The following is a 12,745-nucleotide window of genomic DNA, read 5'->3' on the forward strand; positions in this document are numbered from 1 at the left end:
CCGCCGCCTCTGCCCGCCACCACCGCGCACGGGGCCCTGCCGCCAGCGCGCCGCCATGGAGACCATCGCCGTGGGCTGCACCTGCATCTTCTGAGTCCGGGACCCCGTCTCCCCCTCACCCACCAGCACACGGGAAGTAAATGCTCTTGAGAAAGCAGGACTGGGCTGTGTTCCTTGCGGCTCCGAAGCCACGGCCAGGATCGGGGCTGGAGGGCCTGGGTGGTGCACCCCAGTCAGCATGAAGGAGTATCGCCCCTCACTGCGAGATCTCCACACGGAGGCAGGCAGGCTATTTGCATCATTTCCACCTTCTAGGGCGTCACAGGCTGCCTCGGATTCGGGTTTGTAAGTCTCTGTTTCCCCCCGAAGCTTGGTTGGTTTAAAGCATCCCAGGCCTCAACAAGAGCCAACCCTCCCCAAGTCAGTCAGTCCTCCTTTGACAGGCGCCGGTCTCTGAAGCCCAGTCTGGGCCAAAGTGGGGCCACCTGCTCTGGCTGAGCAGATGGTCCACCAGGGTCTCAGCTCTGAGTCTCTGCAGGTCAGACTTAGACCCACAGAGGGGCCTCCAGCCGGAGCTTTAAGCTGGTCCGGTGAGCCCTGAACTTTTCATGTGAGAATGCACCTTTTCTGGGCTGAGCATTCCCGGCTTTGAACACAGCTGAGAAGCCCCCCCGTGTCGTCCCCCTTCCTCCAGCCTTGTCCACAGAGGGTCTGGTTGGCTGGCTTGCCGAATCCAGAATCCAGCGGGTGGAAAGCTTCACTCAGCATCAGAACCCCCTGAAGGGTCCCTTAGACTGCCGCATCCCCACCTACACATTCTAATTCAGGTGAAGGCTGATGCTTGGCATTTGTATGCAGCTTTCTTTGCATTTCTAATACAGTGGTTTCCAGGTGCCGATGGCAGAGGACCACACTTTGAGAACCACTGGTTTATACCTAGACACTGCTGATCAAAAAAACGCAGCGTGGACTGATATGTCCTGAACCCCGTGTGGGCTCTTGGCCCAGGACGCTGACTCCTCACTTCCCCCACCACCCCAGGCCTCCTAACCCCGAAGCAAATCCCAAATCAGCTGTTCTAGGGCCTAAAAACACCTTCCCTCCCCCAAGACAGCTGAGGGGCGCAGGCTGTTTTCTGAGGTAAGAATAGCCAGCCAGCACTTTGGAGTTAATTTCAAAAAAAGGGCCACCAGCCCGGCGCAGCAGTCTGCTTGGCTTACTTGGCGGCTCTAACTTTAGTGCTGCAAGCGGTCTTGGCTCTGCACATCTTGGGGTCTAATTCATGAAAGGGAGGCATGTGCCTGCCTGCCGTGGAAGTCACTTACCTTTTTTGGTATTGTTCTACGGTGGATACTGTCGAAATGACCCCAGGAAGCCCCGGCCCGGAGCCAGGCACGTGGAAAACAAGCTCCCCGTGCCTGCCCTGCTGCTTCTGCAGTGGCTTCTCCACCCCCAGAGCTGTCTCTGAGTCCCACAGTCTGCTCTCCAGGCCTGCAGCCTCCACGACCTTCCTGTGGGGTGAGGGCGAGGGGAGAGCTGAGCTGCAGGCGGGCTGCTCCTAGTTCCAGGAGACCCCAAGGCCCCAGGCAGAGGGATGAGTATATAGAGAAGGGCCGCCCTGCTTCTCCCAGAGGTGAGACACGGTGCTCAGCATGTGCCTTAGTTTAGAGGATGCCGCCTCCTCCCCCTGGGCTCCGGGCTCCACGTCTGGGGAATGACCCTATGGGGCTGAAGGGTCCCTGAGATCCTTCTTGGCTTTGCCATTCTGTGACTCAGAAGCCCAGCTTCGTGAGCTTGGGCTGGGCCTCCCAGATCCTGCTTCGAGGCAGCGGGAGGGTCTGAGGACCTTGGGAGATCTGGGCCCACACGGCACCCGAGCCTCCTTTGGCCTGAGAGTAAATGTGTTTCGTGTTTTTCACCCTCGCACAGTGACTAGCTCTCCAGTGTGAGAGGGGCCTCACCTCTGAGTCTAGCACCGGGCATGGTGCCCACGTAGAAGAGGTGCCCCGTGTAGGGAATGAACGCAGAGGTTTCCAGAGGAGCCCTTAAAGTGGCCCTATGCCCTCCATGGTTCCTTGCTAGGTGGGTGGGGGCAAGGTATCCCTCACCCCAGGCCTTGCTCACCCACCTCACCCACTCGTGGAGTGCTGAGATCCCACTTGGATCACCTGCTCTCGGAAGGCCCTCCTGTGGGGGCGCGGCACATCTGTCACACTGTCCCAGGTGCAGAGGATGAGCGTAACCCTTTCTGTTCTGTCTGGCAGGTGGCAGGGCCCTCTCTGTCTTGACAAACGCTTACTCTCCTCCTGGGGGCCTCTGTCCAGGCCTGAAAAGGCTTCCTGCTGCTTCTCTCTGTCCTTCCTCCTCCTGCAAGGAAGGGCGGCAGTGAGGGCCGACTCCTGGCGCTAGGTATGGGAGCAGGCAGTGTGGGAACTACAGCTGGCAGGGTCTTGGCCATGGAACGCCAGGTCATGTGCCTGCCTTCCCAGGTACAGGTTTCTGAAGGAAAGATAGCTCCCCTCAGCCGCACTGGGATGGAACCAAGCCTGCCGAGGACGAGGATTCTATGTGACAGTCCTGGTGTGCATCTTGGGGGCACACGTCCTCCTTAGGGACACAAGGGAGGAGTGGTCACCAGGGATACATTCTGTGTTGTCCTTGGTCCTCGGGCCCAATACCAGTGGCCAGTGACACAAGACAGCCCGTGGTCATCTTCCTTTCAAACACAGACCATTCAGAGAGGCCTTTGCACACTCATTTCCCTGGGCTCGCGAGCCCCCTGTGTGTGGCTCTCTGTGCTGTGCTCTCCCATACCCTTCCCCTCCGACCCTGAAGATGGGATGAGATCACCTCTGCTCAGGGATGGGCCCTGACTGCTCTAAGCCAGTCAGCTTGATATCAGCCCTCACGTCACAGTTATCGGTCTGGTATCCGAGTCCCCAGCTAGTCCTCATGTGGCATCCCCTTGGCCACAGGAATGGGTTCAGGGGGAGCCAGCTAACTCAGAGCCCAGGATTTGACTCAATGGCTACGGGAGACTGTCTCCGCCTGGGAGCTGTTGTGACATCTGTGACCATGAGGGACCCTGGAGCTGGAGGCAGCACCGGCTCCAGGCCTGGACTTCTGTCGTGGTGATCAATTAATACCTGTCACTGATCAGGTCAGTTTGAATTTGGTTTTCTGCTACCTCAGTCAGAAGTCTTCTTACTGATGCGTTAGCTTCATAGTTTCCATAGTAACCAGGTACACACCGCGTGTGCTTTAAAGGTCTACCCCTCTCATCGCCATTGCCACCACTCAGCATTGTAAGCCTCTCAGAGCCAGCTTGGCATCCACCAACTGGAAGGGTATCTCGCCCAGGATGAACTCAGTCAATTGTAAGGAGAAGCCGTTCTATGAACTTGCCAGAAGACCCTGAGCACGCCATTTCCTCTCTCTGGGTTTCTGTCTCCATCTCTGCAGAGAGGGAGTGGCTGGGTGGCCTTGGGCACCACTCTCGTTAGGACAGCCACCATTCCAACTCCCTTGGCTGGATCTCCAGGCCTCCCCTCGAGCCTGATTTAGCAAGTCTGGGTGGGCCTTGGGTTTCTGCATCTTTCTCAAGCGCCCCCCCCTTCCCCAGAGATCTGAGTGAGGTGGTTGGTCCCTGGGCACCTAGGACTTAGTTCCTCTGTTCCCTCCCTTTCCAGAAGGGACAAGTCAAAAAGGAATGAAAAGGACCTTTACTTTCTTTTCTAGAACTACCAATCTTTAAAGATTTGTAGAAAAAGCAAAAGCAAAGCATAATTCTCCTCTTCTCTCAAGCTAGCGCCAAAGCACCAGGCTAACCTCTGAAGAACACCCCACACCTATTCTCTTTCTTCTGGGATGAATATTTGGGGGTGAGACATGACCACTGTCTCCCACCTGGGGACCTGTGTTCTTTGCAAGACAAATCCATTATATGACTCCTCAACGCTTACATAAGGAAGAGAATGCTCAAATTCCTCTAGCTGCCAAGGAAAAGCCTATCTCTTCCTGTAGCCTGGTATGTTTCTCTTTTCCCACTGGCTGCCAGGAAGCTTGGAGCTATACTGACGGCTCTGTCAAGGCAAACATCCTTCCTTGGGTCCTACCAGAATCACCTCCTTCCATGTACAGTGTTCCTGAGAGGTCTGGAGAAGGTGTTTAGTAAGTTCTGAACCGGGGTCTCCCAGTTAGTATGCCCACAGCCAACAGGAACCACTATAATTTCTTAGACTTTCTCATCTTCCCTTCTATTGTGTCACCATCTGGTTGTAAACATTTTATCATAGGTTGCCTCAGCTGCTCGTTCCTTTTGGGATCAGGTAGTAAAAAGCAGCAAAAGCGAGGCTTGGAGCTCTCTGCCTTACCTCCCCCCCATGGTCATCTGGGCCTAGTTAGGAAACCAAGTAGAACAGCTCACAAAGGTGTACTTTAATTTCTTCTTTAAAAAAATAAATAAAAGAAATACACTGGCTTCGGTTTCCTTCTCTCTTCCTATTCTCGCCCTTAAAAGCAGCAGCAGCCACCCAGAGGGTCCTCTGGCAACAGGCCGACAGGGCCATGGCTGGTGCTAGGGAGATGCTTGACCTGACACGTGGGTCAGGGAGGCCTGGCACGCTCCACTTGGCTGCAGCCCATCTTCAGGCCGGTGTTCTGGACTCCCTGAGCCTCACAGCTCAGTCTTGACCTTGTGCATCAGATCCTTCTGGTCAATCTTGTCCAGGTCCTGGTACCAGCGGTTGTAGGCCAGCAAGGCCACGTTCTTGGCTGCCACGGCCGTCACCTCCACAGAGCTGGCTGCCCACTCTAGGGCACTGAGGTAGAAGAGCTGGTCGTGCAGAGCGAACCGTGGAGGGCTGGGCCGCGAGCCATATAGGGGGTGAGCCTGCCACTCGGCTGTCTGCACTGAGTAGTAGGAGCGGAAGAGCGTCTTCAGCTGTGTCCGAAACAGGGGTCTGGGCGACTGGACTCGCCACACGGCTGCCTCCTGGGGCTGCTTCCGCCGGAAGCTGGCAGACACGTTGACAGGGCAGATATTGTCCAGGGTGTGGAAGAAGGTGGGGAAGTCGGTGGTGAGCACACTGGCAAAGGGGAAGAGCTTGGGGTCCGGGAAGTCAAAGTAGGAGGAGTTGAGGTAGCCGTGGACCAGGGACACGACAGTGGTCTGGAAAGCACCCTGCACGTCTGCGATGGGAGGGCTGAAGCCCTCGAAGGTGAAGCGGCTGCTGTTGTCCAGGGCCAGGGGCGCGGCGATGACCACGATGTCGTACAGGTCAGAGCCACTCCCTGCCTCACTCTCATAGCCCACCCGGTACAGGGCCTTTCCCTCTAGAAGGAGAGAGGAGATGGGTGTAGACATCTGCTTGCCTGGGCCTGGCACCAAGGGCACAGGACCCTGGTGCCATGGGTGAGGCTGCAGGCGAGCACCGGACTGAGCTCTGGCTCTGGTTCTGCCACCGACAAGCTGGGGGAGCCTGGGCAAGCCACTGCTCAGTCCTCACGGGTCAAGGAGGAAGGCTACACAGTGGCAGTCTCAGTTCCCAGTGCTTACATGTGAACCGGGACAGTGCCCTCTCAGGCCACCCTTCCACTGATGCTGTTAGCATTCCACAGCATAGACTAGGGCTGGGGTGCAGAGGGGCAGGAGAGCCTGCTTCCTAGGAGTGGGTGTGGCCGCGTCTCCTGTCACTCACCCGAACCATGCAGGGTCACAGAGGTCACTGCTGCATGGATCACGTTGGCCTTGGTGAGCTTCAGCAAACCCGAACAGACCAGCTTGTTGCCTCCTTCCACGGACCACAGGCTGCCCTGGGCCCCAGCCAGTGACATGGCCCCTGGGCAGACAGGAAGGGCCGTTGGGTTTCAGGATCCCTGTGCAGGGGGGCGATTCGACAGCTTCCCCACCAGAGCATAAGCCCCACCATGGGCACAGGGACAACAAACATGCAAATAGACACAACAAAGTCTACAGTGTGATGCGAGAGAAATACCGTGCTCAGTGGAAGGGCGCCTCCCAGGCCACAGGCTGGGTGCCCAGAGTGGGCACATCTCAGAACAGAGGGCAGGTCTGTGGCTGTTAGGGCTGGAAGGCCAGGGGTGGGGAGATAGCTGAAGGGATGGGGGCTTCTTTCTGGGGTGATAAAAATGCCCTGAAATTGTGGCGATGGTGCACAACTCTTGGAATACGTTAAAACCCACTGAACTGCACGCTTTTTGTGGGTGAGCTATATGGTATGCACATTATAGCTCTACCCAAGAACACTACAAAGGACCCAACCAGAGCACGGGGAAGCCACACTGAGGGGACACAAGCCAGGACCTGAAGCTGGGAAGGAGCCACTGTGTCCAGGGCCAGATGGTGTGTTCTGGGCTCACGGGAGGTGCTGGCTACCATGACCCTCCTCACTCATTTATTTAACAGAAGCGTGCTGTGAGCCCAGTGTGACCCAGGACTGATCAGTGTTGGGATAGGAGTGGGCAGCAGAGGGCCTGGGCATTGGCAATGAGCAGGATGGAGGTGAGGCTACTCTGGACGCAGGGGCAGGAGCAGAGCTGGGCGCTCACCGGCAAAGGCAGGCATGGCTGCCGACTGGCCGTGGCCGGCCCGCAGGACGGCAGAGACGACATCGTCGATGAAGTGCTGTGTAACGCCCACCTGCAGCAGGGCCTCAGCCACGGAGCGCCGGGTCATGTTGATGAAGGCAGCCTCACCCAGTGAGTGCAGCAGCTCCTCCACACCCGAGAAGGCGTAGCCGTGGGCCTGGTACTTATAGATCCTGGGAGACATGCAGAGCCGGGGGCCTTGTGCAGGAGGCTTTTGGCGGGCCACCTGGAACCCATCACCTCCTCGACACACAGGGTGGGAGGGAAGGTGGTGATGTCCCTGGGCCTGCTAAGGTGGACCTGTCCCACCCAAAGGGACGGCATGGGGGCCTCACCTGAGGCCCCAGTCCATCACTCTTCTTCACCCAGCTGCGACTGCCAGGCAGGGGGCCACAGTCACCCTGCAGACACACCCCTTCTCCAGCAAGGCCGGCTCCTCTCTGGCTTCTGGGACCACACTGGACCCGACAGCAGCAGCCTCATGCCAAGACTGTCGCCCTCTGCTGGCCCAGCCTGCCCTCTTCTTTGGCTTGACCTAACGGGCCTCCCACCCCTGCCGGGCTCACACCCTGTCCCTCTACTGCTCATCCCATCTTGGGGACTAGCACGCACCAGAACCATCTACTGAGGGCTTTGGATGGCTGGTCTTTGACATGCTGCCTGTTCTGGGGCTGCTCTGTAAACATGCTGAGCTTGGCTATCAGCAGGACACCAGGTGGACGTGTCCAGACAGCAGACAGAAACGGGGGTCAGGAGCTGAAGGAGAAACTGAGCTGGCAGGAGACACTGTCTCCATCGTCTCCCACAGAAGGGAGACGCCAACCTTAGAGGGCTTGAAAAGGGAACGAGGAAGAAATATCAGAAGGAAGACAGAGAGGTGAGGACACAGTCTTTGGCAGCCCTTGAAGAATACAGAACAACAGTGCCCCAAGCAGCATGGTTACAGGAGCCAGGAAGGAGGGCATGGGCCACGTGGGAGCCGAGGGTTGGAGCGATAAGCACCCCCAGGACAGGTTCTAGGCCAAAGTGGAGTGACAGTGCATAGGCAGTGAGGGACAGACCACTTGTCCTCCAGAGCTGGGACCCAAGGTGATGGGGAAGGGGCTGGTGAGAGAGAAAGCGGTGAAGAAAGACATTTTTTTCTAGATGGAAACACTGGGGGCCAGGAAAGTTTAAACCAGTGGCCCACAGGTTGCACCTGGTCCATGGACATGTTTCCCGTGGCACACGAGATGCATTGGTGTAGCCACTGAAAAACTGGGAGATTCACATATCACTCTGGATATCTAGCTTTTTCTGAAAAATGGAAGATCCGGTCCATGAGGTGGGCATTCCATATGGCTGGCCTATGCCACGAGGTGGTCATTCCATGTGGCTGGCCTAGGCCATGAGGTAGGCATTGTGTGTGGCTAGCCTGGCCCGGGAGGTGGGCATTCCATGTGGCTGACCTAGGGCTTGAGGTGGGCATTCCACAGGGCTGGCCTGGCCCATGAGGTGGGCATTCCACGTGGCTGATCCAGGGCATGAGGAGGGCGTTCCGCATGGCTGACCTAGGCCATGAGGTGGGCGGTCCATGTGGCTGCCGCTGCAGGCCTGAGTGCGAGCAGCTGCCTTGGGGGGGCCATGCCTACAGTCACTCACTCCCCACTGCTCACCTCCCAGCTCAGCCCCTGAGGGTGAGGGAGCATGCAACCCGAGCTTCGTCAGTGTGGCAGAGGGAAGGAGACAACACTAGCATGATGAGCCTGAGGCCTCCCTGCACCAACAGGGCTGGCTCCCAAGCGAGGGGCGTGCTCTGAGCCTGCACTGAGCCGAGCTGGGCTCTCAAAGTCAGCAGGATTCTCCTGTCCACCATGCAGTCACACTGGATTCCTTCCCACTCGCCTCCCCCCGCGGCCTCGTCGCCCACCAGCCCTACCTCATGAACTTCTCCATGACCTCCTCCACCCACATCTGCAGCCGCAGGAAGCTGATGCCATAGTGCCACCACAGGCGGAAGAGATTCAGCAGATACCAGTCGGTTTCCTCTAGCACAAAGTGCTCCCCACCAAAGATGGCGCTCCTGCCCGCCACCTCGCGCCGGTGTCTCAGCCCTGTGGAGACAAGTAATCCTCAGGTTTCCTCCGAGCTTCTGGGCTTCCCATGCACACGCACATGCTCCGTTAAAGAAGCAAACATGATGGTGTGTTGGGTGGGCCGCATGTTTACAAACAGTGGCGGATGCACTGGAAAACGTTTGGTCTTCCTTGTCAATAGAACAACGCACGTGAAATAATGCACCATTGGACTTTTTTTCAACAGGGATCCACTCAGCAAGGAGGGTGGGAAGTTCAGATGCCATCACAGAGTGCCCGGCGGCTGGCAGTCACAGGGCTTGATCTGAGAGGGTGGCCCTGGGTGCCAAGATCCCGTGGAAAGAGCACATCTCCTTATAGCCACCCCGCACGCCACAGCTCACAGCAGTGGCCTCTGACATGGACACAGCTGCCATAACCCACCCCTCCCCCACCCACATGGGCACATGCCGCTCTGCTCCTTGACAACACTGTAATCTTGGAGAGCGTACCCCAACTGGGCACGGAGACCTGCGTTCTGGCTGCTGAATGGCCTGCTGTGTGCTTGCATGATAATCTACTTAACCCAGGTCCTGGCGGGTAGCCAGACAGGGCTAGTTGCAACATTGCACTGCCACAGACAATGCCATGATGAGTAAGTTGTGTATGGGCCACTTCGCACACCTAGAAGACTGCCTGGGGAATTGCTTCTGAGAAGTGAAAAGTCTGTGCCAGTCTGCATCTGTGGTGTGGTCAGACACGACTGGGCTTGAATGGCATGCCTAGCTGCATGGTTTTTGCTAGGGCCTACACATTCTCTGAGCTTAAGCTTCCTTAGGAGGAGACCTAACACCTATTCTGCAGCTGGTAGGTGATGCCCACATACCACCTGCGAGGGTGCCAGGCATGTGGCAAATGCCAGCACGAGGGGGCTGCTGTGGTCACGGCTGGTCAGAGGCAGCAAATGCAAGGGAAAGAAACTGGCCTGGGAGTCAAACTTGAGTTCTAATCCCGGTTCTGCAACTAACTCACTGTGTGACCTCAGGCAAGTTTCTTCCCCTCTCTGGTCTCAGCTGCTCCATCTGTAAAATGAGGAGATTGGGCTCCATGACCTTCTGGCCCGTGCTCTGGGCAATCTGGGAAGGGCCTGGTGCTGCCGCCAGCCCCGGGGCGTAGAGCCCAGGAGCACACACTCACCCAACAGTTTGACGAAGTCCTGCATGTGCAAGCTCAGGGCATGGAAGGAGGCGGCCCCGCTCTCGTAGTGCTGCTTGTTGACCGAGATGGTGGCTAGGCGACCACCCACGGTCCCCTTCTCGTACACGTCGATGTGCACCTGGGGTCCAAAGTGCTGCTGGAGGAAGTGGGCCACGGCAGCGCCCCCGATGCCAGCCCCGACCACTGCTGTTAGCAGGCCCGGGAGGAGGGAGAGACAGCGGAGCGTGAGAGGTGGGCTCCCACAGCATTCGTCCTGGGGCTCCCACTGTATTTGCTCTGGGGCTCCCAGCATCCCAGTGTCTTCACAGCACCTGTCCTGGGCCTCCCAGGCTTCCGCATCCCAATGTCTTCAACCACCTATACTGGCACTCCCAGCAACCCAATGTGCTCACACCACCCATCCTGGAGTTCCCAGGTTCCCAGCAACCCAATGTGCTCACACCACCATCCTGGGGCTCCCAGGCTCAGCCAACCAATGTGATCACACCACCATCCTGAGGCTCTCAGGTTCTTAGCTACCCAATGTGCACACACTGTGCACCCATGCTGGGGTTCCCTGGCTCCCAGCAACCCAATGTGCTCACACCACCATCCTGGGGCTCCCAGGCTCCCCGCAACCCAATGTGCTCACACCACCTGTCCCGGAGTCCCCAGGCTCCCAGCAATCCAATGTGTTCACACCACCATCCTGGAGCTCCCAGGCTCTTAGCAACCCAATGTGTATACACTGTGCACCCGTGCTGGGGCTCCCTGGCTCCCAGCAACCCAATGTGCTCACACTACCCATCCTGGAGTTCCCAGGCTTCTAGCAACCCAATGTGCTCACACCACCGTCCTGGGGCTCCCAGGCTCTTAGCAAACCAATGTGCTCACACCACCGTCCTGAGGTTCTCAGGCTCTTAGCAACCTAATGTGCACACATTGTGCACCCGTGCTGGGGCTCCCAGCAACCCAATGCACTCACACCACCCATCCTGGAGTTTCCAGGCGCCCAGTAACACAATGTGCTCACACTACCATCCTGGGGCTCCCAGGCTCCTAGCATCCCCAGTGTGCAGACGAGACAGCAGGTGAGCTACTAGTAAGCAAACTGAAAACTGCCACCCACAACAACCCTCATTTGATTAAAAAAGATTCTTCAGCAGCAAAAAAAAAAGCAGGAAATAATCTCTAAATTTAGGATGACCACTTAAGAGAACCAATTCCGCTCTATACAAAACTCATTACATTCTCCCTAATTTTCCCATTTCACTGCAGATTGGAAATAACAGTTACTGACCAGCTTGGCTGGGTAGGTCAGTGTTTCAAAACCACTCCTTAATCTAGCGTTCATAAACTGCAGCCTGAGGCCAAGTCCAGTGAGATACCTGTTTGTGGAAACAGAAGTTTTCTTGGATTGCAGCAACCCTGTCTTTGACCTGCAGAGTAGAGCCCATCAACAGAGACTGCGTGGCCGAGAAGCCTCAAATACGTGCTCTTAGCCCTTTACAGAAAACACGTGCCAATCCCTGGTCTAGTCCAACCTGCTACCAGAAACTGAATCATTCGTCTGCAAGGCTGGAATGTACCCTGTGACAGGCTACTCACTACTTTACAGGGGTTTATTCCAGTCTGGACTCTCACTAGTATGCTGAGGTCTTTTTTGGGGCCTTAGCACCCACTGCCTTTACTTCTTGCCTTCCTATCATATGCAGACCCAGTTTCCAGACTGCTGCATTCTCACCCAAATCCCAGATGAGAACATCTCACCGGACAGACACTAAGCATCACACAGCCCTGCGGAAGCTCAGTAAACTAGCTACCAAGTGGCTTAACAGGACTCCACCCACCACAACTTTTGCCTATGTATCCAGGACATGGGTTCCTCAGACACTCCAGTCACCCTATCCAAAAAGAACATGAGAGAAATCTGGTGTACTCTGTCCTTACTATACCCACTTGGACCTGGAGACCACCAGCTCCTACCAAGGAATGACAGGCAGTCCTCAGACACTACCGCCCCATCCTGCCTCCCAACATTCCGCCTTCCTGTCCGTCTAGACCTTGTTCAATGTGGGCACAGGCTTGTGTCCTCTTGTGCCTGGGCCTCTGCCTGAGCTGCCCCCCTGGTCAGTGTGCTGTCACCCTGCGCCTCACTGGCCTCAGCAACCCTGTGTCACCTGTGGCTTGGTCGCCTGCCCTGAGTCAGGGGGCCCCCTGCATGCTCCCACCATGTGCTCTGCTCACCCCTGGAACGATGCATTCAGAGGGTCTGCTTAAGGTCAGGGAGAGCATGGGCCACTCTGTCCCCAACCCTGGCAGGCCACAGGGTGCACAAAGTGGTTACTGTATTTTGAAAGAATAAACCACTTCCTCTGTCACAGTGTTTACGAAGTCACTTCTGAGAATGCCCTCACCTTTTTTTTTTCAAACCACCGTGCTTCCTTCCATTTGCAGAGTCTCAAATTACTCATTTTTCAAGAGAAAGGGATATGAGGCCAAGAAACTTCCCAAGAGCTGTTGAGAAGCAGCAGACACTGCTCTACTATGAACCACCTCACTTGACACACACGGACATCCACTCTCTTTCGAGGGTAGGGCACACTGGAGCCAAACTGGGCCCTCCTCAGGAGCCCAGCATGGAGTGGGCGGACTCGCGCACAAGGCACTGTGGCCACCTATAATGTGGTACCATAACGAGGGTCCAGGGAGTTCTGAGCAGGATCAATAGACTCCCTGGAGACACAGGCTTCCCAGGGGAAGTGACATTTGACCTGGGGTGCCAGAGGACAATTGGCTTTGCTGGAGAGGAAATACACGCTCTGCGGAGAATGATATATGTAGGGCGGTGTGCCTTCAGAACTCTGTGGGTGGGCCTGAGGGGC

At 56.7% G+C, this 12,745-nt stretch overlaps 2 protein-coding genes across 2 annotated transcripts in view; one reads left to right on the forward strand and one right to left on the reverse strand.

Moving 5' to 3' along the window:
* IL17B (interleukin 17B) overlaps positions 1 to 94 on the forward strand; it is a 3,686-nt gene extending 3,592 nt beyond the window's left edge. Inside the window, 1 exon segment of the mRNA XM_021715718.1 lies at positions 1 to 94. This exon segment is cut by the window's left edge and continues 22 nt beyond it. Coding sequence (XP_021571393.1) covers positions 1 to 94 — 94 coding nt within the window.
* Positions 95 to 4,460: 4,366 nt separating this feature from the next.
* PCYOX1L (prenylcysteine oxidase 1 like) lies at positions 4,461 to 10,081 on the reverse strand. Its single transcript, XM_008064390.2, has 5 exons — positions 9,861 to 10,081; positions 8,528 to 8,702; positions 6,571 to 6,782; positions 5,700 to 5,840; positions 4,461 to 5,334 (listed from the first exon to the last, which is right to left on the reverse strand). The coding sequence occupies exons 1-5, from the start codon at positions 9,883 to 9,885 to the stop codon at positions 4,676 to 4,678; spliced, it is 1,212 nt and encodes a 403-aa protein (XP_008062581.1). The 5' UTR covers positions 9,886 to 10,081; the 3' UTR covers positions 4,461 to 4,675.
* Positions 10,082 to 12,745: the final 2,664 nt, after the last annotated feature.

Source organism: Carlito syrichta, unplaced genomic scaffold (assembly GCF_000164805.1).
Source record: "Carlito syrichta isolate Samal-C Ts95f unplaced genomic scaffold, Tarsius_syrichta-2.0.1 Scaffold307326, whole genome shotgun sequence".
NCBI classification, from domain to species: Eukaryota; Metazoa; Chordata; class Mammalia; order Primates; family Tarsiidae; genus Carlito; species Carlito syrichta.